At 36.3% G+C, this 27,616-nt stretch overlaps 1 protein-coding gene and 1 long non-coding RNA gene across 3 annotated transcripts; both read right to left on the bottom strand.

Annotated features, from left to right (window-relative positions):
- Positions 1-290: 290 nt before the first annotated feature.
- LOC127875227 (tyrosine-protein phosphatase non-receptor type 21-like) lies at positions 291-27,522 on the bottom strand. 2 transcript variants are annotated; one of them, XM_052420095.1, is made up of 21 exons: positions 27,233-27,522; positions 26,290-26,397; positions 24,892-25,072; positions 22,850-23,043; positions 21,822-21,919; positions 20,389-20,459; positions 19,463-19,621; positions 18,139-18,227; positions 17,762-17,843; positions 17,360-17,442; positions 16,900-16,941; positions 16,349-16,403; positions 14,471-14,510; positions 12,342-12,520; positions 9,816-11,438; positions 8,919-9,137; positions 7,064-7,192; positions 6,073-6,147; positions 5,309-5,468; positions 4,120-4,271; positions 291-3,595 (listed from the first exon to the last, which is right to left on the bottom strand). In XM_052420095.1, exons 3-21 carry the CDS (start codon positions 25,063-25,065, stop codon positions 3,467-3,469), a joined length of 3,753 nt encoding a protein of 1,250 aa, XP_052276055.1. In that variant the 5' UTR covers positions 25,066-25,072; positions 26,290-26,397; positions 27,233-27,522; the 3' UTR covers positions 291-3,466. The 2 variants fall into 2 exon arrangements, with proteins under 2 accessions (XP_052276055.1, XP_052276054.1); XM_052420094.1 differs by lacking the exon at positions 26,290-26,397.
- Positions 15,354-15,717, bottom strand: LOC127875229 (uncharacterized). Its single transcript, XR_008047331.1, has 2 exons — positions 15,629-15,717; positions 15,354-15,482 (listed from the first exon to the last, which is right to left on the bottom strand). It is a non-coding gene; the product is annotated as an uncharacterized LOC127875229 (long non-coding RNA).
- Positions 27,523-27,616: the final 94 nt, after the last annotated feature.

Below are 27,616 nucleotides of genomic sequence, written 5' to 3'. Positions count from 1 at the left end.
CAGGGCAAAAACAATAGTCTATACTGGGGGAAGTAAAAATAAATGCACTGAGTCAGTAATGTTAATTCCAGTAAACCTAACTAATATGTGATTGCATCACACCTATGGAGGTTTAAAGCGCTGTTCAGAACCACTATGTAATTGGTCCTTCTGTGATTTTGTTGAATGTGTAGCTAGTAATTTTTTTATGTAAAATTCTTTCGTGTACATTCATTTTGAAGTGTTTTCATTTCAAATTGAATGTATGGTGCTCCATATTTTGTGCTATCAGTAAGAACAAACACATAAAATATTTTTTACGTTTTATTATTATTTAAAATAAATCATTTAGTTTAGCATATGTATTTAAACATTTGATTCAACATTGTATTAATAAAATCAACAATTAAACATTTGAAAAATATATACAACACTTAAAAGTTTCATTCACATTGAAGCATGCTATTTTTATAATTATAAGGTATGAGATTTTTTGAGGAGACAAAAGTAAACTGAACTGGCAAGGTATAAATATATCACCAAAAACTAGAATACGAAGTAAAACACAATTTTTAAACTCAGAAACTAATACAATACTCTTGATTATCAAGATACAGAAAAGCTATGCAGCACTATTTTTATTCAATATAGTTGTAGTCCTATTGCGTCATTATAACTCGTCAAACTGCATGAACAGTTTCATACATGCTATTCCAACAGGATACAAACTGCTTTAAGGACACAGGTACATAAAAAATATATCAAGTATAGCTGTATACTGAAAAACAATAAGATGTTTACAATATTTTAACGTTCTAGTTTCTGCCATAAAAAATGATTTTTTAACAACCTACTTACAAAAACGGGCATACAGCATGCTACGTATCAAATACATTTTTTACATAAGATACACTATTAAATTGGTAAGGTTTTTATACAATGTAAGTCTACTCCTGGTAAAATAAAATGTTTAATTATATTTTAAAACATCTTTTCATAGCAATGGCAAACAAGAGGGTTAAATAAAAAGTAAATCAATTTTGAGCATTTAATTTTATTTTTAGAGGCATTAACAAATTAATTTTTTTATTAATCTTTAAATGAGCTCAAGAAGGCGGTTTACTTCTAACCCTAAACAAATCATTTCAGCAAATGGTTTAAAGAGAACTAATTTAAATGCACTTAATACTTAATTATTAAAAGTGATAACTGAAAAAAGACAAACAATATTGCACAAGAATACATAATGCAGGACAGTTCATTTGTGAGTTATAAAATGGTCAAAAAGGACTACAAATAACAACATTCAAACGCTTTGCACAACCCAATGTATAACTTATGACTGTTATTAGATTGGAAGAAAAATATAAGTGAAAAGTTAAAATGACCCATTAAAGATGATAATTGAGATTCAAAGTTGATAATGAAATTAACTCACAATTCATATGTACACTGATTCCAAACATTTTATTTCAGGATGTGTTAAAAATATTCAATTTAATTACAATGTTTTCACTCCAATTCCATAATAAAATCACAAAACAATCTCCTATCACCACGAAAAGAAACAAAAACATCAAGATATCAAAGTTATAGGTTAGAGTTGATCTTAATATTCATAATTGATTCAGTCCCTGAAGAAGAATTGTGATACTTGGAGTTGTCACAAACACGACGCACTGCTTTATCACCTAGCAACAATGAAAGTTATTAAGGAATTTGTAGTAGATTTTTTATCTAGGCATAATACTTTTGTCTTAATTTGTTAATTTGGTGATGACATCATTTAAATTTAAACACTGGAGAAGAAATGTGGTAGTAGTTTGCCCCCAAAACTAAACATTTAATACAGACTGATTGATAAAGTGACTGGCAAAGTAACACCAATATACCCCCACTCAAGCTTGGTGGGGGTATCATAGCTACAAAAATAGGAGCCACGTTCTGCAGAAACTGGCCCAATGCATGTGCATGGTGTCATCCCAGATTAGCCTGTGCACTCTGCACAGGCTTATCAATGATGATGCTTTCCGCTTTTATGGAATTTTTCATTGAAAGGAATTCATTTCTAAATGTAAATCCGGACTAGGTGGAAAGCTTGTCCTTGCTCAAACTGTTCAGACTGTCAAGTCCAATCTGGGATGACCCTTAGCACTCATATTTAGCCCACTTTTCCCAGAATGAGGTCCAAAGTATGAACACAACCATGGATGTGGCAAAACAGATACATGTACTGGTTGCCATGATTGCAAACAAGTTCTGAATATCCACCAGTTTTGGCAAATTATGAGATTGTGTCACATTTTGCAAAACTTTTATCAAAACAACCAATTTATCACAGAAAAATAGGCAATCAGCAATATGAAATATACATATGATCTCTTATCTTGGATGGTTATGACCAGAAATGTACACTGCAAACAATGTTTAACTTCACATGCACATGTAATAACATCATATTATCTTCATTCAATCAAGAATATTTAGATTTTAGCAATGATATAAAACCGTCAGCAAATATTTCATTAAAAATATGCTGATACTATACCAAGCAAACGGATTGCATAGTTCATCGATTATCACACACAGATTAAAGCAATTAAGTTAAGTATGTGTAATTATACACACAACATGTTGCACAATACCTAAAAAATGGCATCTATAATGATACGTATTGTCACATGCAATAGAGGCATTATCGATATCAAGCAGCACTATACCAAAACAAAACAACGACATACAATACTGCATGAAATGTGTGGATGTAATTCAACTCGTATATTTAATAAAAAGATGAACAGAAAAAGAGTTTACACAACAACAATATGTAGTTTTGTACAGTTCATAATAAAATATGATCTCGATATACTGATCTGCACAACATTTGACAATGTGATATTTTGGGAATGCATTTGTCTGTCCACTTTACAAAATGTAATGCAATGAAGGAAAGCACTGTAAACATGGGTTTCAGTGGGCCAATATTTACAAGCTCCTTATATAGCACTTTCGAAACTCTTAAATCATACTATGTCTTAACTAAAGGCAATTTTGTATTAAGGTCTTTTCATATAAAAATGCCATACAAAAGTAGTTCTTTTTCAATGATAACTTTTGCATAATTTTGTAAGCATAAAACATATAAACATTGATCTAATATGAGAAGCGTTCTGAGAAAACTGGGCATAATGCATGTGCGTAAAGTGTTGTCCCAGATTAGCCTGTGCAGTTGGCACAGGCTTATCAGGGACGACACATTCTGCCTAAACTTGATTTTCGGTAAGGAGGGACTTCCTTGAAACTAAAAATACCATAAAAAGCGGAAAGTGTCGCCCCTGATTCTGGGATGACACTTATGCAAACGCATTAAGCTCGTTTTTTTCAGAACGCGACTCATATAAACATTGATCTTAAATATTCATTCAAGTACAAGTTAAGATTTCTGTAAGATTTTTATAATACTGGCCCTGCAGATGTATTTAAGGTCTCAGATGAGCCTCGTGTTCTTGAGGTACTGGATGAGGGTCTTGTGTACAAAGTCGTACTGTCCAAGGGTCTGCACCATGTACATCCTCTGCTGTCTGATCAGAGACAGGGCCTTTGGAATGTCGATCTCCTGAAATATCAGACCCGTTATGGGAACACTGGACTAAATGCAATTGTGTAAAGTGTCATCCCAAATTTGCCTGTGCAGTTTGCACAGGCTTATCAGGAAAGACACCGCATTGATGGTTATCAATTTTAAATGCAAGGTCACCGTGGTGTAGTGGATATGGTGTCCACCTAGCGACCAGGAGGTTACAGATTCGATCACCACTGTGGGAACATTCTTTAGTTCCTCCCTATAGACACCAAGTACTGGTTCTAGTCCCAGAAAACGGACTCCAGAGTGTTTCAAATAAGCTTTAGACTTTCCATGCAATCGAGCTAAAACAAATAGGTTTAAACTTTACTAAACTAAAAAGCAATACCTTTTTGTATAATAAAATAGCTGCCAGTTGCCAAGTTAACCATTCCCTATCCCTGTACCTGATTGGAGTCAAGTCTTAATAAATTAAAATTGCTTAATAGAACTGACTTCTTACATGCAACAACTTGCTATATTACAGCTGTTTATTGCCATGGTAAACATTCCTGTACCTGATTGGAGTCAAGACACCATTTCATGATCTGGGTCAGGATGACTACCCCTGTGCGCCCCACGCCTGCGCTGCAGTGTATCACCAGGGGAGACTTCTTGCCACTGCCCTCTTCGGCAAGACGCTGGACTGACTCTATCTCATCCAGGAAACCTAGAATGAACAGTTTTGAATTGAGTCTTCCTCTTGAAAAACAGGGTTTATTGCATCTGCTTAAAGTGTGGTCTCAGATTGGCCTATGGAGTCCATGCAGGCTACAAGGATAATCAGGGACGACATATCTGCCTACAGTTGATTTTTGTTTAGATGAGACATCCTTTGAACGAAAAAAAACAATAAAAGTGGATAGTGTCATTTATGATTAGACAGCAGACTGCATAGGCTAATCTGGGACGACATTTTACACACCTAAATTAAACCATGTTTCCCCAGAGCTCGGCTTAATTAGTTAAATCCTGATTTTTTATTACCTATTTAGAATGTCCAACCTAATTGTCATAGACCACTTTCAGTCCGATGTAACATACATGTAGGCAACTTCCAGTGTGGAGGAAAGCATCAGTAGGTTTCACATTTCCACAGTCAAAACTAAATGTATGTGCATTAAGTGTCCTCCCAGATTAGTCTGTGGAGTCTGCTTTTATTGTATGATCTGGGCTTATCACAGGCTTTTCTGGGACAACACTATGCACATATATTAAGACCCATTTTCCCCTACACAGCTCAAATTGCAAAGCTATGAATGTATACATTAAGACCCATTTTCCCCTACACAGCTCAAATTGCAAAGCTATAATGTATACATTAAGACCCATTTTCCCATACACAGCTCAAATTGCAAAGCTTTAATGTATACATTAAGACCCATTTTCCCCTACACAGCTCAAATTGCAAAGCTATAATGTATACATTAAGACCCATTTTCCCCTACACAGCTCAAATTGCAAAGCTATAATGTAAACATTAAGACCCATTTTCCCCTACACAGCTCAAATTGCAAAGCTATAATGTATACATTCAGACCCATTTTCCCATACACAGCTCAAATTGCAAAGCTATAATGTATACATTAAGACCCATTTTCCCATACACAGCTCAAATTGCAAAGCTATGATGTATACATTAAGACCAATTTTTCCATACACAGCTAAAATTGAAAAGCTAGGATCTGGGCACCAAATATCACTTACCTAAGAACCCGTACATATCGTCTGGACAGCCATGGTCGGGCCAGTCCGTGTACTGTAGATGCCACACATGGCGCTCTTTCTTTGAGGGAATGTGGCGCAGTGTGATCAGGTTTGTCACATAGCAAACTGAGTCGTTGGAGAACATCAGCTGAACTTGGTACTGGAAATGTGTTCCACGTTTAAAGGTGAAACATATGAGTCGCGTTCTGAGAAAACTGGGCATAATGCATGTGCGTAAAGTGTCGTCTCAGATTAGCCTGTGCAGTTTGCACAGGCTAATCAGGGACGACACTTTCCGCATAAACTTGATTTTAAGTAAGGAGGGACTTCCTTGAAACTAAAAATACCTTAAAAGCGGAAAGTGTCATCCCTGATAAGCCTGTGCAAACTGCACAGGCTAATCTGGGACGACACTTTACGCACATGCATTTTGCCCAATTTTCACAGAACAAGACAAATATTATTACATTTCAGCCTTGCTTCTGGAAAACATGGCTTATTTCATGTATGGAAAGTGTTGTCCCAGATTCAGTCCGCACAGGATAATCGGGGACAACACTTACCAATTAAACTGTTTTTCGCTGAAGAAAGATTTCCATTAAACAAAAAATTACCTTAATGCAAAAAAGTTGTACTTTTGTTTGCACATGTAATCTGGGACATAACTCATGCATTAACCCCAGTTTTCCCACAGCCAGGCCAATGATCATCATGGCCATTTTAAACGTTATTCATATTGCAATAATGTTCTGATAAAAACTTACATCTCCAAAGACCAATTTATCATCTGGGCCGGGGTCTTGAGGCCAGTATGGATAACATTTGGGCCGACCAAGTTCCTGAAACATAGAATAGCAACATGTAACATTTGGGCCGACCAATTTGCTGAAACAAACAATAGGCACAACAATAATAAGGCTGCAATTCCAAGAAAATCAGCAAATGAAATAAAATGCTTCATTTGGAAATTTGCTTACTCTAAAACTGTGAATCTGTTCATACCTATCAACCCAGAGCAAGAATCATTTTATGATAACATTACATAACAAGAGATGTATTTGTCAGAAACACAATGACCCTTATCCGCCGCTTTGAAGCCATATATTTGACCTTTGACCTTGAAGGATGACCTTGACCTTTTATCACTCAAAATGTGCAGCTCCATGAGATACACATGCATGCCAAACATCAAGTTGCTATCTGAAGCGACATAGAAGTTATGAGCATTTTTCGAAACCTAAATGTGAAACCTATAATCTTTGAAAATAGCTTTAAAATTGAATCATTTATAACAAATATATATCATTTTTCATTTTTTAAGAAGGAAAATGATGTGACCTTTCTTTCCTAATAAAGATATGTTCAAATATTAGATAAATACATTGCTGTTCAAATATTAGATAAATACATTGCTGTTTCTAACTAGCATAAGATAAATCTGAATATTAAAACAGCCTCTCAGATAAAAGGTTAAACAACACAAGAACAATTAAATTATTTGCTCAAATAAGAACTAATGAGCCTCGGGATAACCTGGGTTAAGGAATCTGCTTAAAGTGTTGTTCCTGATTAGCCTGTGCAGTCCAAACAGGCTAATAAGGGAAGACACATTCTGCATTTTTATTAATTTTTCGTTAGAAGGAAGTTTAAAGGGAGTTCCTTCTAGGCAAAACTCATTTTAGGCGAGGATTGCTGTCCCTTATTAGTTGTGCAGACTCCCAGAACAAGGCTCAAATCTGCTCCAGCATTGCCTACCATGAGAGCAGTGAGCATAGCGATGACCTCTACTTCCTGTTCCCAGACCATCTGCCAGAAGTCGACGGGCGTGCAGTCCATGGGAGCCTGCGTGGCGATGTACCACCACAGCTTTTGGCCTACCGTCAGCTGGGAATGGGAACAAACATAAATGTGGTAGGAGTTTCCAAAGTAAACACATCTTTTTGCCCAATTATCTGCAGAATGTACGAGTCTTGTTCTGAGAAAACTGAGCATAATGCATGTGCAGTACAGACAGGATAAATTAAGACGACGCTTTCAACTTCAATTGAATTTTCGTTTCATGGAGATCTTTCTAAACAAAAAATCCAGAGAAAGTGAAAAGTGTTTAGCCTGGACTGCACAGGTGAATCTGGGATAACAATTTATGTACACGCGTTGTCCCAGAAGGAGGCTCATATGTGTCTTGTTCTGAGAAAACTGGGCTTAATTCATGTGCGTAAAGTGTCGTCCCAGATTAGCCTGTGCAGTCCGCACAGGCTAATCAGGGACGACACTTTCCGCTTTAATCGTATTTTTAGTTTCAAGGAAGTCCCTCCTTATCGAAAATCAAGATTAGGCGGAAAGTGTCGTCCCTGATTCGCCTGTGCGGACTTCACAGGCTAATCTGGGACGACACTTTACGCACATGAATTAATCTCAGTTTTCTCAGAACAAGACACATATAATCTAGGATTCAGCTAATTGCCATAAGATTTTTTTTTCACAACCTTTGTTTTGAGAAACTAAGCAAAAATAAAAACAAGCATTTTGTATCTTGTTAAATTTATATTACCAGACCACATCTAGCGTTAAAATTTTGGCTATTGGTATAAGACATACTGATTTTGTATGGGTTAACTTTATTTTACAAAATATTTTGTGAAATATTCATAAAAACATTATACAATTTTAATAGAAATATTATAGTACTTTTCTTTCAAGTGTTTGAAGGATTTGACCCGATTCTCAACAGATGAATGACACACTTAAAGTTTTGACAAGTTGCTTTGTGCTCAAATATAACACTGATGCTAAACCCTACATTGACCTTTCAGCTTGAGATCCAAGTCTCACATGTAATAAGCCCGCTCCAAAATGGTGAATGGTAAAGATGCAACATGTCAAGTTTGGAAGAATATGCTCAACCTTTTGAAAACTTTAGGTTTTGCAAGACGGCTCAACAAAAAATGGCTTATTAACTTGCTATGTGAGAAATTGGTGTAACAATTACCTTGATATGTGAGGTATTGATGAAACCAGAGTTTAATTACCTTGATGTGTGAGGCGTTGATGTAACCAGAAGTTAATTACCTTGATATGTGAGGTATTGATGTACCTAGAGGTTAATTACCGTGATATGTGAGGCATTGATGTATGTTATTATTGTAACCAGAATTAATTACCTTGGTATGTGAGGCGTTGATGTATGTTATTATTGTAACCAGAGTTAAGTACCTTGGTATGTGAGGCATTAATGTAACCAGAGGTTAATTACCTTGATATGTGAGGTATTGATGTAACCCGAGGTTTATTACCTTGATAAGTGAGGTATTGATGTAACCAGAGGTTAATAACCTTGATATGTGAGGTATTGATGTAACCAGAGGTTTATTACCTTGATATGAGGTATTGATTTAACCCGAGGTTTATTACCTTGATATGTGAGGTATTGATGTAACTAATTACCTTGATATTTGAGGCATCGATGATACTAATTACCTTTATATGCTGGACAATGATGCAACTAATTACCTTGATATTTGAGGTGTTGATGAAACTAATTACCTTGATATTTGAGGCATCAATATTACTAATTACCTTTATATGCTTGACACTGATTAAAAAAAATTACCTTGATATGTGAGGCATTGATGTAACCAGAGGAGTTGTCTTTCCTGGGATTCAGTTTCACTCTCGTGCAATCATAGGGGACAACATCGCGGAATCTGTTGCGAAGAGAATTCTCTGGTAGTTTTGCCACACTGCATTCAAAGTCAGAGATCTTCTTTGGTGTCTCTTCAAACTCTTTGAAAATGGTGTTCTCTGACAGCTTTTTTTCCAACACTCTTCTCTGAAGTAATGAACAAATCTTTAGTTGAATGCATACTTTAGCTACAACTAGAATCTGTCATGTTGACAGTATGATAAACATGTATGTAAAAATATTAAATTATTTATACAATTTACAAAAAATCTTTAAAATTTAATCTCTTGAATATTTGTTCAGTTTTTCAATGTCAGTTCTTTAGAAATGAAATATCAACACATGCAATATTGATATGGTGAAATAGGTTAGCCATGTACATACGTAATTTAAGGAATGTAAATTATAGAGCGAAAGTAATTGATCTATGAAAGATTGTTTGCCTTGTTAAACTTAGGGAATTCTCTTTTCTATTGTAAATTAATATAGTAGGTTTACACTTATAATTTAATGTTCTGTCTATAGGACAATTAGTAAGAAGTGTGTAAGAGGCTAATATAAACACAGTCTACTAAATAAAGGATGAAATATGATAACATTGAAACAGGAAGAGTATTGGCTGATTACTTCTGTTATTATATGAGTCTCTTTCTGAGATAACTGGGCTGCATGCACATGCCAAACATTTCATCCCAAATTAGCCTAAGTGTCATCCCAGATTAGTCTGAGCAGTCCATACAGGCTAATCAGGGATGACACTTTACGTACATGCATTTAGCCCTGTTTTCCAAAAGCAAGGCTCACATATAAAGAAAGACAACAAACCCGTTCATCCTTGGGCGCTCTAGTCTCATCATTCATCAGCGCAAGCACCATTGGCCGTGACATCGTCAGGCCATTCATGGCTGCAAGTTTCAGTGGCCCAATGGGCGACTGCGGGACTTCTGAGTCCGAATCAGAATCGTCGTAATCTACAAGCCGTTCTCGTGAACCCATGGACTGATCCTGCTCCCTGATTGTTTCCACATCAGACTCATTGTGTTTCAGTTTGTTGAGTAGCTGCTGCCGTTCCTGACTGCTGTCTACTGACACTGACTTCTCGTGAACGACCTTGACTTTATTCTGGGCCTTGTTGGTATCACTTTGGCTCCTCATTATTTCCTTCGATTGAGATTTAACAGCTGCACTGTCTACATTGCTTTCCGCATTTTGCGCCACCTTGTTAAGAACGTTTTTCACATTCTCTCGGACTGGATCCTTCACCACTTCACCGCTTTGTGAACCGCGACTTGTCTCTAGGATATGCTCCTCAATGCTGTTTTTTGTTTTCGATCTTAGAGATCGATTATTGTGCATGATCCTTTTCGAGTTCTCGTTTAGAACTCCCGGAGTGAATGAACCAGATCTCGCAATCATCATCCTTCGGAAACTTTCTCGTTTTGTAGCCACCTCCTTGATCATGGACTGTGGAGCTGCCTTGTTGGGAGGAATGCGTCTCACGGTGACCTTGGACTGGCTGCTCTGTCGCTGCGGAATTGATCGTACAAAAGTCTCTTCAGTCTCACTGTCTGTCTCTTTAACATGGAAAGTGGAATTGGAGTGATCACTGGAAGCATCATCAGTCTCAATCTGTGCAGGAAGATTAGAATTGTCATTCGCAGGATCGTTAACATTCACAACCTCTGGGATGGAGTCCGTGAGATTCTCCACAATCTCTTGGATGTTAGTTGAACTACTGAAAGCAGAATGTACAAGATGCTTTCTAGAGATCAGATCTGGACTGTTCATGGAACCATGACTGCCTGTTTGAGCAGCAAGATCGGGCGTAGAGTTACTTGCCCTTGGGTAAGGTGGCGGAGGTTTATAGTGATAAAGGTAGGCCTGATCCATGTTGAACATTGCATCTCCTGCATAATCTTGAGGCAAGCCTTGGGTAGTGAGCTCTGGAGAACTGTAGGTGGGCTGCACTGAGAGGTTTGTCTGCCGGTCATAACGATAATTCATATCATAACCACCATGGCCTTGGTACATGTCAGGATACATGGATACCGAATGACTCGGATAATTGCGCGCTGGGGAGCCTTGAATCTGCCTATAACCTTCTGCAGAAGTAAAGTTCATTGGTTGATCAGTTATATTTGGCTGACTATATGCTGTGTGAGCACTGATGTTGGGCTGACTGTATGCTAACACTTCCTTCTGTGCGTAAATGTTTGTGTTGGTGATATTCTGGTTTATATCCGGTTGAACATGGAGCGCCTGATTGCTGAGATGCACATGCTGCAAGTGGGCTTGATTCATCTGGGCCATCTTCTGTTCCATCACCCTGGCGTAGCTTGGCGCTGGACGGTATGCCGGAAGGGCTGCCAGTCTACTGGAGTAGTGGGGGGCCAGCGAGGGGTCTGCAGTGAAGGCCTCCGCAGACGGGGCATAATGAGGGTGCTGTGACTGCAAACAGAGCAATCAGGGGGCTTTTATTGAGCAGCTCTATGAAAACTGGGCTTAATGTATGAGCATACAAAGCCGTCCCACATTAGCCTGTGCAGTCTACTTTCTGCCTATTCTGGATTTTTGTTAAGAAGTTACTTGTTTTTAATAAAAAATTCCATAAAATGGGAAAGTGTTGTCCCTGATTAGCCTGTGCAGACTGCACAAGCTTATATTGGGTGATGTTTTAAGAACAAGCATTAAGCCCAGTTTTCCAAGAATGTGGTTCAATTAGTGGTTCAATTCAGCACATGGTATTGTTACATTGAAATCAAAATATTTTAAAAAGTAGTCTAAGTTGAATGGCTGTTTAAAGATGTTAAATTAATTAAAATACAGACTACTCAAACAACAGTATTGTTTTACAAATGTATAAGTAAGACAGTTAACAAAATTGTAGGATGCAATCAATATATTTTGAATATAATAACAATCACAATGATGTGACCTTAGTACTTTTACCACCATTAACATTATACAGTATGTAAATTCTTATATTAAATTAAGTTTAATTTTGAAAATCCATTACTGGCAAGGTCCTGAATTCTTAAAGTAAATATCAAATTGTGAACCATTATAATTGTGTTACTTGTTTATTCAATTTCAAAACTGGATGCACATATCTAATATTTTGTCACCAACCCTGACCGACGACAACACACAAATCAAAATTAAATTATTTAAAAAGCACATCTCAGTGGCATAGTGGATATAGTGTCCGCCTAGCAACCAAAAGTTCTTGGGTTTTGATCCCAACATACTGGTTCTATCCAAGAAACAGACAAGAGAGTGTTGCAATAAGCCTTAGGCTTTCAACGCAATCGCGCTAAAATAGTTTTAAAGTAATTCAATGTATTTTTCAACCTGGTGTTGCTGCTCATAGTGCTGCTGTTGCTGCTGCAGCTGCTGCTGATACTTGGCCATGGACGCTGAGGAGGCTCGCCGGTACGGTTGTCCTGACAACGAGGTCAGATCAGGTGAGGACACATTCAGACTTGTTTGCGACTGGTTATAGTACTCATCTGTGTTCTCAGATCTTGAATCTTAGAAAGTTTGACAATCATGAAAGTTAAGTATACCACTTCATAGATAGAAGCAAATACTCTAGAATTACACATGCATAGATTCAATTTTGTGTGCTATGAGCCGTGCTGTGGGAAAAATATGAATTAATGCATGCGTGTAGTCTCATCCCAGATAAGCCTGTTTATAAGAAACTTCCTTTAAATGAAATACTCCATAAAAGCACAGTGTCATTCCTGATTAGCCTCTGCAGACTGCACAGACTAATCTGGGAGAACACATTACGCACATGCATTAAGCCCCATTTTCCTAGAGTGCCACTAATATATGCATCAAAATTAAACATAGACTGAAAACAATAGTAACGAGGAATAGTAACGTAATCTAAACCATATTAACAATTATCCATATTTTCGTTTGTGGAATTCAAAGCTGATAAGTTTGAGAAATTAACACAAACATTAACAAGAGTTCTGCGGTCGAAGACAAATGCCAACCTAAACAGGGCTTTGAACTACTGACCCCTATTTCAATAGGGGTCATCTACTGTCCAAGGCCAATGCACATGGAAAGTATCGAGCCAATCGGTGAATCAGTTGACGAGTTATTGACCGGAATCGATTTCACACTTAATGTGGCAGTGACTTGACCTTTGATCTAGAGACCCTAATTCAATAGAGGCCATCTACTGCCCAACGCCGATGCAAATGGGAAGTATCAAGCCAATTGGTCCCTCCGTTGACAAGTTATTGATCTGAATCATTTTTCACTCTTTGTGTGACAGTGACTATGATCTTTGACCTAGTGACCCCCATTTTGGTAGGGGTCATTTACTAGCAAAGACCAATGCACATGGAAAGTATAAAGCCGATTGGTCAATATGTTCACAAGTTATTGATCGGAAACAATGTTCACTCTACGTGTGACAGTAACCTTGAGCTTTGACCTAGTGACCCTAATAGGGATCATCTACTGGAAAAGGCACATGGGAAGTGTCAAGCCAATTGGTCAATCGCTTCACAAGTTATTGATCGGAAACGAACTGGTCTACTGACAGACCAACGAACCAACAGACCCCCGACCGACTGACAAAACTACTGACCAACCGACTGACATCCAGCAAAACAAAAAACAATATACCCCCTCTTCTTTGAAGGGGGGGGGGGGGGGCATAATTAAGGCTGGCACTTAGGTAACAGTTTTGAACATTTACACATATTGGAAGTTCTGATGCTTTTATGCTCATAATTTTGGAAGTATTGTGATAACAAGAGGCCCATAAGGGCCTGAATCGCTCTACTGCTATAAACACTGTGCAAGTTTGGAAAGAATAAGATGGAAACTGTGTACTTAATTGCGCAAACAAGGAGAATTTTCTCAAATTCAAGGGGAGATTATTGTGTACTTATTTCTCCGATATTGCTCATATTCAATATGGATCAAGTCCTCATTGATATAAAAATACTGTGCAAATTTGGAAATAATTGGATGAAAACTGTGGAATTAATTGCGTAAACAAGCGGGATTTCAACATTTTCTCATATTCAAGGGGAGATCATTCTTGACTTTTTACTCTGATGTAACCCATTTTCAATAGGGTTCGAGTCCTCATTAATATAAAGACACTGAACAAGTTTGAAAAGAATCGGATGAAAACTGTGGACTTTATCGCGTAAACAAGAAAAAGTCTAACGCATGCACGGACGGACGATGGAAACCACGCCATGACATAAGCTCTTCCGGCCTTCGGCCAGTAGAGCTAAAAACTGGAAATGGCTTCCAGTAATAAAAGCCTTGATTATACCCATTTTAACCTTCAATCTCTGACATTAGTCATGCAAGACCAGCTTAGAACATGAAATTTCTCCACAATGCAAACATCTTCTACATGTATATCTGTAAAAGTTGCATCATGGAGAATGAAGTTATCAGATCTAAGCATACACATTTAACTATAGACGCAGGCTTACCTGTTTGTTCAGTGTACTGCAAAGATGACTGTGACTCTGCCTAAAATCAGGAATACAAAACAATTAAAGCTGATTTCTGAGAAAAGCGGGTTTAATGCATGTGTGTTAAGTGTCATCCAAGATAAGCCTGTGCTATCAGGCACAATATCTGTTTTATGGAATTTTTTGTTTAAAGGAGGTACCCTCTAAAAAAAATCCAAAGAAGGCTAAACGTGTTGTGACTGTTGTCCCTTATAATCCTGCGCAAACTGTACACACTAATCTGGGAATTTACTTTATTCACATCATAAAGCCAAGTTTTCCTAGCATTAGCCTCATTTTAATAATAAACTTTAATGTCAATGTGATCCAATTCCTACTAGAACTCCTTGTGGTCACAACTCAGACATGAGCTAATTGGTTTTAGATTGTTGTTATAAAAACAAAAGACCCTTCTAAAAAGAAACTAAATAAAAAGTGTATTATTAAATTTGTTTTGTGCAACAAAGAATGAATACCTCAACAAACTAATCAAGATTGTTAATAAATGAAATAAGCATTGACAAAATTACAACTTCACACACATACATTATCATTTATGTGAACAAATAATGGGGAAAATCATAAAACCATAAGAAAATATATCTCCAGTTCTTAATCACATAGTACATTTTTCAGAGTTGTGACCTTGTCATTGTCAAGCAATTTTCTAATAAACCAAAGATATTTGGCAAGGGTATTTTGAAGGCATCTATGTGTTATAACCAGTCACAGACCTGAACAAGAGCACCGCATAACGGGTGCCACGCTCGGCTGCGACAGCTTGTCAGAATTTATTTATTAATGCTTTTATTTTTTTTAGAGGTCACAGTGACCTTGACCTTTGACCTAGTGACCCAAAATGGGTGTGGCGTGTAGAACTCATCAAGGTGCATCTACATATGAAGTTTCAAAGTTGTAGGTGGAAGCACTATGATGTTAGAGGCAAAGTTAAAGTTTTATATTAGAGGTCACAGTGACCTTGACCTTTGACCTAGTGACCCAAAAATGAGTTTGGCGTGTAGAACTCATCAAGGTGCATGTACATATTAAGTTTCAAAGTTGTAGGTGGAAGCACTATGATGTAAGAGGCAAAGTTAAAGTTTTATATTAGAGGTCACAGTGACCTTGACCTTTGACCTAGTGACCCAAAAATGGGAGTGGCGTGTAGAACTCATCAAGGTGCATGTACATATGAAGTTTCAAAGTTGTAGGTGGAAGCACTATGATGTTAGAGGCAAAGTTAAAGGTTTATATTAGAGGTCACAGTGACCTTGACCTTTGACCTAGTAACTAAAAAATGGGTGTGGCATGCAGAACTCATCAAGGTGCATGTACATATGAAGTTTCAAAGTTGTAGGTGGAAGCACATTAATTTTAGAGCCAATGTAAAGGTTTTAGCACGACGGCCGGACGGGGGACGACGAAGAGGCTATGACAATACCTCGGAGTTTTCTCTGAAAACAACCGAGCTAAAAATGAACCTATTTCTTAATGATTTGAAATTATAATGACAACCATAGTTTGTACTTCATTTAAGGAAAACAAATGCAATACATGATCTCTTTATTCCTGAAAAACAATTTTTTTTTTACACTTGGCGCTGATTTTAAATCCTTCCTGCTAAGATGCGCATTTTGGAATGTTTGCAATCACTAAGAAAATCAAATTAAATCATAGACCTTCCTTAATAGATTAAAGTTTAAAAAGCTTAGTTTCCAACCATAAAATACTGATAAGCAGAAAACAGCATTAAACCTGAACAGCCTGCTAGCTACTGGCAGCTGTTCTGGTTTTATGCTTGTTGCATATAGCCATTTTCACATTGCTTCTGAAGGGGAAAAGGGTTAAGAGACCTACCAGTACGTCTACACTCCTCTCATTGCTGTGAGACAGGGTGCTCTGTTGCAGGTCTCTGCAATAATAAAATGTGTCGTGTTCTGTGAAAATTGGGCAAAATGCATGTGCGTAAAGTGTCGTCCCAGATTAGCCTGTGCAGTTCGCACAGGCTAATCAGGGACGACACTTTCCGCTTAAACTGGATTTTCGGTAAAAAGGGACTTCTTTTAAACGAAAAATACCATTAAAGCGGAAAGTGTCGTCCCTGATTAGTCTGTGTTGACTGCACAGGCTTATCCGGGACGACTCTTGCCACACATGCATTAACCACAGTTTTCCCAGAACACGACTCATATAAAAATAAAAAGTGAAACTCAGTTGCACCAGACCAACATTACAAGGTCGTTTATCTAACATTCGTACTAAAAATCAATACATATAGCAACCAATAACATTTTACAAATGTTATTCACAAATCTGTTCTATATTTAAAGATCCGTGTCCAATAAATATCATTCAGGTGCAATACAGATTTTAAAGTCCAGGTGCCTAAGATTACTTATCCCACTTACGATAGGCTTTCTGCATTGTCCATGTACTCTTCTAAGGTGGCACTAAAAAACAAGTGTGAGAAATACAGTTTTTAATCGTTTACCTGTTATAAATCTTTACAAAATACTGGCTTCATAAATCAGAGAAATATCTCTCAACAATTTTTTTTTCCACATAATGCTAATTACTGTTTAACTTATCCCTTTAAAACCATTCTAGCTTGGCTACTATTTTGCATTTATAATGTAGTTATTACACAGCATATAATATATAGGACATTCATTACTTATTCTATTGTGAGAATAATCTACTCCAAATGGACATATATTCATAAAAATTGTATGAATGCATAAAAGCTTTGTGAATACAAGCCTATAGATATGAGCCCACAACTATGATCCCGGAGATACAATCTCATAAATATAAGCCCAGAAATCATGCTTATGTTTTTATAACACCTCCAAATAACAGCCGGTGTACCTGGGTGTTGCCATAGCAGACTTGTAGAACTTCTGCTGCAGCAGACACATCCTCTTCAGGTACTTGGCTGTGTCAGAATCTTCCTGGAGAGCAATCAAAACTTTCTCAGACTCATAAATATAGTTTTATTTAGATTCATATTGAATTATAAGGTAAATGCAATGTCAAATACAAATCCAGAACAGGCAAAATGTGACATCTGGTAGGCAGATTGATTTAATTGATTTAAATTGTGCAATCTTAAAATATATGCTCAAACAGTAGTGTGTTTTCTAGAATCACAATATTTTCGTAGCTTTGAAATCACAAGAATCGGGTCATCCACCTAAAATAAATCTATTAAATTTGTTATATTTTTACTTCCCATTGCAAAATGTTATTTTGATGAAAATGAAAACGAACCATTTGGTAATGCAAGCAACGATTGGCAGAGCCGATTTCAAAGTTCTTCTTGCTCTGTTGGAGTTTATTAACATCTGCCCACCTGAAACATAATATAATTCCATATCATATACCACATTTAGAGGATGTACTGGTATGTTTACATTCAGTTTTATAGATGGGTTTTACTATGAATAAATAAAATGAAACTGACAGAAAGTTTCTTGATTTTCAAAATTTATCCATATATGTTAGTGTGTGGATATGTGTTAGATGTGTGGATTTCTATTGTACAAACATAACAAAACACAATTGCATAATTAATTCATTGAAACATTGAGAATTGCAAATTGTATAAGTCTCAGTTTTTAATTCATACAAAACTCTAATGAGCTCACTTGAAGAATACAGGGGGTTGATTATCTAAGTATCGAGCAAATATCCCAGAGTAGGAGGTCCCCAGATACAATTCCTTGCCACGTTCATCCTGCAATAGAAAACGAGTCACAAATACACCAAAAGTACATCAATTTTCTTGCTTCCGAAACTTAAATGCAGTGAAAGGTATGCAGCCAGGGCTTTGTTTCATATTATGACACTCAAATACTAATATTTCATTATTGGTCCTTTTTAATAATTGCTGAAAATATTCCTGAAATTTCAAACACCACTTCCATATATACAGTGGCATACATGAAGATAGTTAATGAAACTGTTTATGATTTATTTGAGACCATAGCTTGCTAATCATGGCAAAGAGTTTAAGTAGGAGAACCAGTAATTATCTTTACCTTGTAGATATGGTAACAAATATTGTTACATAATACATTAAGCTTAACATTTAAGTTTTGGCTATGAGGTTAAATGTGGCAGCTACCATTTATCAATAAATTGCAAACAGTAAACAAAGTAGCTTAAAATTAAGAGTGTCTTTAAGTTGCGACCAAAACTTCTGATGTGGCCGCAATTGATTATGTTGTTACCAGAATTTAATTTGTCTCATAATGGTGTGATCACAAGTTGTGTCTTGGCCAAAATTTATAACGTCATCATACAACCACAAGTCATTATGCCTTGGCAACAATTTATTATGCCAACTTGTTATAAACTCTCGACCACATGTTATGCCATAACGTGAGACAAAACAAGCAAATTTGTTGAATTGATATACCCCGACAATATGCTTCTGGACACAAAAGTGTTACATTTGACACTCAAAAAAGCATTTTTTCATGATACAAAAGGACATAACTCCGTTATTAACAGACGGTGTACAATGCCATTTGGCGTGCATCATCCTGTTATTGATATACATACCAATACCAAGTTTCAATGAAATCCGCCTTAGCATTTCCAAGATATGGCTCCGGACACACAAAAAAAGCATTTTTTCAATATACAAAGGGCCATTACTCCTTTATTAACAGATGGTTTACAATGCCATTTGGCGTGCATCATTCTCTTATCCATATATATACTCATACCAAGTTTCAATGAAATCCGCTACAGCACTTCCAAGATATGGCTCTGGACGGACGGACGGACAGAAGGACGAAAAGACAACGCCAAAACAATATACCTATAATATATAATAATTAATCTATATCTCAACCACAAGTTATTTTGTTGTGATCACAATTAATTATGACCTAGCAACAATTCTGTATGTCCTGACCTGACATTAACTTATCTTGTCTACACCAATATATCAATGCATGCTACCTTAGCAACATAATACTCCATGCCATATCCATCCAACATCTGTATGTCCTTCATGTAGAGTATCTCTGCTCTCACTGGGGCTATTCCCTGTAGCTGGCCGTACACCTGTAGCACCTCCCCCATCAGCTCCTGGACTATCTGCTGGTCACGTGTCAGGTTCTAACACGGGAAATATGAGCTTAATTCATGTGCGTATACTGTCATCTCAGTATAAGCCAGTGAAGTCAGCACAGGCTAATCAGGGATGACACTTTATGTCTAAATTGGATTAGTTTACAAGAGACTTCCTTTAAGCCAAAATATGATAAAAGCTGATGAGCCTACACACTATCGTGGATCAGAGACATTTGAACATGGTTGGTTACTTTAGCATGGGGGCATGCATATACAGGAGCTTACCAGGTTTAAGTGAGGTTGGTCAGAACTGACTTCCAAGATGGCTTCATTTTGTGTTTTTCTTAATGGAGTAGCGAATATTTTCTACCGGTAAGCAACTTTGTATTTTTATTTACTTTTAATGAATACGCTCTGTTGGCACTACTGTGTTTGTGCTTCCCTCTGTTTTTTGTTTCAAGATCATAGACATCAGGATGAAGAAGTTATTAAAGGAAAACCATCCACAAATCTGTTGTTTACTTACGTGATGTTCAAGATATTGGTTATACAAATATCATGTTCTCTTAAAATACACAGTATTGACGCAAATATTCAGTTAAATATACCTAAAATCAAGATTATTTTATTTTCTTGAAGACATTTCATATCTGCTTTATAATTTATTGCCAAAAAATGGTTTAACCCCATTAGAATCTGAATTTATAAAATGTTCAAAATACTGCTGCCATACCACAACAAAGTTACACATATACGTGTGTGTGTTACTCATGGCATGAATGTAGAACATTTCAGACCAAGATTGTGCATACCTTTGGGAAGACAGGATTGTCTGCAAAGTAGTCCGCAGGATTGCGCTCAGTGTTGTAGTTGTCAAAGTCCACTGTGAAGACAGAAGTGCCATTTTGGTGATGCATATCATGACCACATGTACCATGAAATTTACACTAATTTTTTGTTTCAAAATCAGAATAATTCCAACACAATCTGAGTTAAATTTACACAATCTGGTTTCAAAATGTGAAACAACAACAGCACTAATTAACAATGCTTTTTCACAATTTCAGGAATGTGGCAAAGGCCCTTTTGAAATGGAAAGCATTTTATTTTTACAGAAAATGAGAATTTTAGTGGTGTTTTTGTTCATTATAAACACTCACAAATTGAAAATAAAAGTGTTTGTATTAATAATATTTGTTAAGGTTTAACTAAAAGAGGTGCATAAGAAGATATAATGATTGTTTAAAAAAAAAGAAAGAAAAAGATCCAGATATTGGTTCAAACTGGCTAAATCTTGTTACTCTTAACCAAAACAAATGTTCAAAACAGGGGGGAGGGGGACTGAACTGCGTATTTTACATTTTATTATCTACTGATGCTGATATGCCTATAGTATAACCATTTGGCATGTTTAACTGTTTCTATGTCTATTGATTAAAAGTAAACCCAAAATGACATATTTTTTTATTACATCAATTAAACTTTATTACATTGATCTTATAACTTATATCATTATAGGGATGTTATCTATCAACACTAACAAAAAACAAACATGAATCTTGCAGCATTTTCATCTTTGCATTGACTGACCTTTTTACTTGGAACAAATCAATAAATCAGAAAGACAAAATTCTTGATAAACTTAAAACACAAAAACTCAAAAATCTAACATTAATAATGCTTACAACAAAATGTTGATACTTGTATTGATTTCATCCACAAACAATACATCACCTGACCACATTTTCATCTTGACGTTACCTACTTTTGGACTTATTCAGAAGTTCAAAATTCTTGGTTAACCAAAAATGACATATTTTGCATAACATCAACAACGCTTTCAACAAAGCTTTGATACTTGCATGGATGATTTCTTTGAACAATTTTACCACACCCTCATCAATTTACCTAATTTTATCTTTGACATTAACCTAATTTTGGATCAAGACTCATTAAAACGGGCCAATTATTCAATAATGACATGGCATCCAAGAGGGGACATCAGCATTTATTAAACACAGAATCTTGTTTCATTGTAAAGTTGTATACAAGAACTTCTCTCATACTGGTTAAATAACCATACAACTTTATTGACTAATCGTCATGTTACTCCAGCAATTTCATGATTTACACATCATCATCCAGTTCCTTTTCACTCATTGATTATAATTAAATAATGTTAGAATATATATAAAATAATTCAGCAGTCCAAAATGCCAAAAGTTTCCCATGACCTTGCACTGACCTTGCAGACTGTATGCTGCCAGTCGGATGACCTGGTCCACTGTCAGGGGTAGACGGCCATCCACAATGTCAGTCTTCAGCTGCAGGTAGTACTGGTACCTGATATACAGTAAAGGAATGTTTGCAGGTATCTTTTTCATCTGACCAAAAAATGAAAAAAAATGTATATTCATCAAAAGGCCATGAATTTGCATGCAATGTTATTGTTATATCAACACAGCTTAAAACACTGTATTATGTGAATTTGGAATAAGACATCAAACTGGGAATGGACATCATGTTGGTGATTTTCTCAAACAACACTATTCATTTCATGATCTGAATTCATTTTTGTAATATTTTATCTAAACTACAAGCTTAATAAGCAATTTTCCATGCTTTTTTCGTTAACAGTGATTGTATTTTCATCATTTTTATTGTATTTTTAAACTGTGTCCATGCTCTGCATCACAGTGATGAATACAGGGCTGATTCTTTTATTGGAAAATTTGAAGAGGGAGCTATTTGTTGCTTTAATATTGGCTTAATTGAACACCATATGCAAATATTGAAAGGCCATGATGCAGTGTTCTCCATAAAAATGTTAGTTACCAGTTAGATTTTCGAAGTAGCCAGTAACTAAGCACTAAAATAAGCGTGTTTTGTGCTGTTTTGAATTAATATTTTGGGGAAGAGTAGCCAGCGCCTAGATTGTTAGTAACAGGTGAAATAGCATGCCGCCAGTGCTTCTGGAGAACACTGCCATGTTTATTTGACTCTTTGTCAGAAATTTTCGAAAACTATGAAGCATTTATGTCATTTACAGTGTTTCAAAACTTACGTTAAGCACACATTCTGAGCATCAAAATCCAGAGTTTTGGATCAAATTAACATAAAAATTGTTTTAAATACTCCAGTTTCTTGGAATGGGGTAGGTTGGGCATTGATATAAATATCACATGTGAATCTAGTTAAGAAATTGGATTTGGAACATAAAATCATACTCACAAATGTATATATAAAAAATAAATTGTGGAACAGTATGCATACCTTGCCACATCGTCCAGTATCTTATGGGCATTGGCAATGTAGAATATGACACCAAAGTAGAGTCGCGGTGATTTGTTGGCGTGAGATGTGGAAGGCTGGGCATACTTTTCCAGCTGCTTTTTAAGGGGCTTGTCTAGCTCAACCCATCTGAACTGCAGCTTCTTTGTTACATACCTGAGGCCAAAGTAATGAAGCTGAAACGTCCAAGATATAGCTATTATTTATAAACAATTTATTTATAACACAAGGGCTGTTTGTAAAACATGCATGCCCCCCATATGGGCTGTCAGTTGTAGTGGCAGCCATTGTGTGAATACGTTTTTGTCACTGTGACCTTGACCTTTGACCTAGTGACCTGAAAATCAATAAGGGTCATCTGTCAGTCATGATCAATGTACCTATGAAGTTTCATGATCCTAGGCCTAATTATTCTTGAGTTATCAGGAAACCATTATACTGTTTCGAGTCACTGTGACCTTGACCTTTGACCTAGTGACCTGAAAATTATTAGGGTTCATCTGCCAGTCATGATCAATGAACCTATGAAGATTCATGATCCTAGGCCTAAGCATTCTTGAGTTATCATCTGGAAACCATTTTACTATTTCGAGTCACTGTGACCTTGACCTTTAACCTAGTGACCTGAAAATCAATAGGGGTCATCTGCCAATCATGATCAATGTACCTATGAAGTTTCATGATCCTAGGCCTAAGCATTCTTGAGTTATCATTCGGAAACCATTTTACTGTTTCCAGTCACTGTGACTTGACCTTTGACCTAGTGACCTGAAAATCAATAGGGGTCATCTGCCAGTCATGATCAATGTTCCTATGAAGTTTCATGATCCTAGGCCTTAGCATTCTTGAGTTATCATCCGAAAACCATTTTACTATTTAGAGTCACTGTGACCTTGACCTTTGACCTAGTGACCTGAAAATCAATAGGGGTCATCTGCCAGTCATGATCAATGTACCTATGAATTTTCATGATCCTAGGCCTAAGCGTTCTTGAGTTATCATCCGGAAACCATCTGGTGGACGGACCGACAGACGGACCGACATGTACAAAACAATATACCCCCTCTTCTTCGAAGGAGGGCATAAATATGGCAAGAGTACTATTTAGGATTTTTTTTATGTATGCTTTAAAAATCAATTGAAAAATTGTCTTCGTTATTTATGTGACTGTTACAGCTACAAGTACACACATTTTTAACAAGAGCTGTCAGAGGACAGCGCGCTCGACTAATCGAGTGCTTGACAGTATAACGTAAGCCATCATGGAGGGGGGGGGGGGGGTTATAATGTGGGTGTGTGGTCATTTAATAGATGATCTTTCAAAAATAAGGGAAAACACAAATGTTTTTTTTTTGGGGGGGGGGGATTCTGGGGTGGGGCATGGGGGATGGTTTGGGTGGAGTGCATTGTGGTATGTCAGGTAAGTGTTGTTTTGTCAAAGTATGAATCAAATGTGATCATAAATAAAGAAGTTACGGCAATTTAAGCAAAATGTTCAATTATCTAAGTATAAAAGGGGCCATAATTCTGTCAAAATGCTTGATACAGTTGTCTGCTCTTGTTTATAGATTCGGGTCATGTTGGTAAAGAAGTATGCAAAATATAAAAGCAATATGTCAAAGGACATAGGAAATATTTGGGGCAGTACGCAAACTTTAACATAGATTTATCAATAATATGCATATTCCAAGTATAAAAGGGGCAATAATTCTGTCAAAATGCTTGATACAGTTGTCTGCTCTTCTTTATAGGTAGTTCGCAAACTTCAACATTTGCACGCTAACGCTAACGGGAAAGCTAACGCCGACGCCAGGGTGAGTAGGATAGCTCCACTATATATATTTCATGTATAATAGTCGAGCTTAAAATGTATTATACAAGTTTACTAAAGTGCTATAAGTTTTAATAGGTTTTCTCAGATTTTTAATTCTATTTATCAACAAGGAGTTGTTTGTGGTTTCGATTTTGAATAGACAGAAAACAATTTTAGTATCCAGTGTGGAAAATATGCGAAGAATGTATACCTCCTGCAGTTCAATTTTCTGTGCAATGCCATCCAAACACTCATGCCCTGTACTGTCCGGTGTTAGAGTACAGGCAAGAAGAGAACTGTCCAGCATTTGAACTTCAACTCTGTAGTCATTCTTTGAAGAGATGTCATATCGACGGGTCTTTTTGAATCTAAGTCGAAATGGCATCTTGATGCTGAAAATTTGTGATGTGACGCAGTTAAGATAAATATTATACATTTTAATAACTTGCTCGCATAAAACAGTATTTTTAATTTTCAACTTAAACTAATGAACTCATCAAACTGCCATAATTGTTCTGGGCTAATTATGCCATTGGCCAAAGAAATAAATGACGACAAATGGATCAATTTGGCTTAAGATAATTCTATGTTGATTAAACTTTTTTTTCATTAATACCTAAGAAAAATAACCAGGAAGATAATAATGTTGTCATTGGCAATATGCAAGGCAAATTTGGCATAAGACAATTTTAAGCCAAGGGATGTCATGAACATTTTTTATTAGTCAAATGGCTGATTACAAGGACTTTTGCACAGTCTTTTTGTCCCCTATATATATACATGACACTCAAACAAGCAGCATAATACTTTTGAGTAGGAGACAGGGCTTAACACTAACATTTTTTCAACTAGCCCATCCGGGCTAGTAAATGCAGAACCTACTAGCCCTGACCAATCTTTCATGTGCCCTGACCCAAGTATTATCAAAACCTTTATATTTATCATTCAACTTGTATTTTCTTGTTCGTGGAGATGCGCAATTATAATTCAATCATTCTTATTAGCTTGCCTTACTAATGCTAATGAATTCAATATTCATCTACTTAAGACATCTATTTGTAATCTTCACGCCATTTCGGGAGAAATTTCCTTGTTGTTTTTTTCCTCATACTTTCTCTTACTTTCCCCCCTTCCCTTTTCTTTTCTTATCCGAGGAACCCCCATCCCCACCCGTAAAGTCAAACTTAAACAACGACATGAAACGTTAAAACATTTTTACATAGATTGCCGCGGTTGCCGTCTGACAACAAATGGTAAGTGAATCTTAGGTGTCGCAAAATAACGCATTACGGTAGTCTTAACAATTGTACAGGGTTAACTCTCTACTATAAGCCGGGATTGACCATTAATATTAGTTTTGCTAATTGAATTGCGTAACAAAGATTGTCAAAACACTTCTAATCGATCAAACAAATTAAAACTAATAATTTTATAGTTACTTTGTGTTAATGTCGAGTTTTATACCTTCATCGATCCTGGACGATCCTGGGCGATCCCGGCTTTTTGTTTAAAACGTATTTTTATCGAGAAAACATGTCACTTCGAGGAAACCAATAAAAAAACGTATCTAGCGGAATTCCGTTTAAAAATAAGTACTGATGTGTTTTACCAGGAAAACCGCCGGGGATTTTCTGAATTGTCGGCCTCTTTTTGATTGCAATCAGGGGGTTCCAAATCTATTTCGAGTTACGATCCGTTTGTTGTCTCCGACTTCACTCTGGGATTTAATTGTCATCTGATCATTGTGTATTAAGATTTTTGCATCTTTGAAAAGCTTATTTAAAATGCATTTTATTGATATAGAACACATAATCCTGCCCAAAATACACACGACTGGTCGGGCATGTTCCTGGGACATTGGCTAGCCCGGACCTAGGTACAGGCAGTGAATGTCGTTCGGACGTGCCTTAGTGTTAAGCCCTGGGAGATGTTTTTTTTTTTTTAATTGATTAATATCTTTTGAAATCAGAAAAAAGTACATAACAAAACAAAGTACATTCTTTCCATCAATAATTAAGCAAAAACTTACATTCCCAAAGCATTTTAACTACTATTCAAATTAAAAACATTGCTTGGTGTTGTGGTTGCATTTAAGCTTTTGTTTATATATGTTCCACATTTGAACTACACAGAAGGAATGTTGTTTTTTTATACAATCTTTTCAGTGTAATAATGATTTTTTTTCTCTAAATATTCCAAATTCTTAGGAAATCGCTTAAATTATATTTTTAAACAATATGAAAATCAGCAAGTCAATTTAAAGCATATTTGGGAAGACCATCCCAGATTAAAAGAGATGGAATACCAACATTGTCTTCAGGGAAACACTGTTCCTAAAGAAAATTTCTGTTTATTGTTGAGATTAACTCATTAAGCGGTGAACAAACAGGTAATATGAAAAGACTAGACAGGTAAAACCATGATAAAAACTTACTGATGGAAATAAAATTACTGTTTAACAACCCCTAACAGATTCACATAAATCACTACTTAAACTAGCTATCCCTGTTGTTTTTAACGAACCATTGCTTAAAAAGACGTATTGTACTTACAGATGAATCAATAATCTATTTCAATCCCAATGTAAAGTCATAATCCTTATGATAAAAGTTCAAAGGAAATTCTTCCGTGTCTTAGAAGTCGTCTCTTCAGCAATTCTTGGCTGAAGTTAACAAAGATGAACGAGTTCACGGATTCTCTGACTTAATTACAATTAAACTACAATCGGCGATGACTCAGCGTTTCAAATTTAAGGTGCATCAAATGTATTTGCATTGTTTTGTCGGTGTTGAGAAATAGTTTGTTTTGGTAAAAAAATCAATCAATTTTGCAAGTATCGTAAAACGGCAATTAGTAATAATGTCGTAAAAATGATCGTAATAACAACAACAACAGATTTAAATATACTTTAGAATTCAACAATCAAATAAAAACAA

Source organism: Dreissena polymorpha, chromosome 3 (genome assembly GCF_020536995.1).
Source record: "Dreissena polymorpha isolate Duluth1 chromosome 3, UMN_Dpol_1.0, whole genome shotgun sequence".
In the NCBI taxonomy this organism is placed as follows: domain Eukaryota; kingdom Metazoa; phylum Mollusca; class Bivalvia; order Myida; family Dreissenidae; genus Dreissena; species Dreissena polymorpha.
This window is presented reverse-complemented; position numbering and strand designations above follow the sequence as displayed.

Coding starts and splice junctions, on each gene's coding strand:
- LOC127875227 (XM_052420095.1), bottom strand. CDS start 25,065: ATGCCATTTCGACTTAGATTCAAAAAGACCCGTCGATATGACATCTCT. Junction 19,622..20,388: donor ACAATCCTGTCTTCCCAAAG/GTATGCACAATC, acceptor TTCCCGTGTTAG/AACCTGACACGTGACCAGCA. Junction 3,596..4,119: donor GGTGTCTTGACTCCAATCAG/GTACAGGAATGT, acceptor CTGATATTTCAG/GAGATCGACATTCCAAAGGC.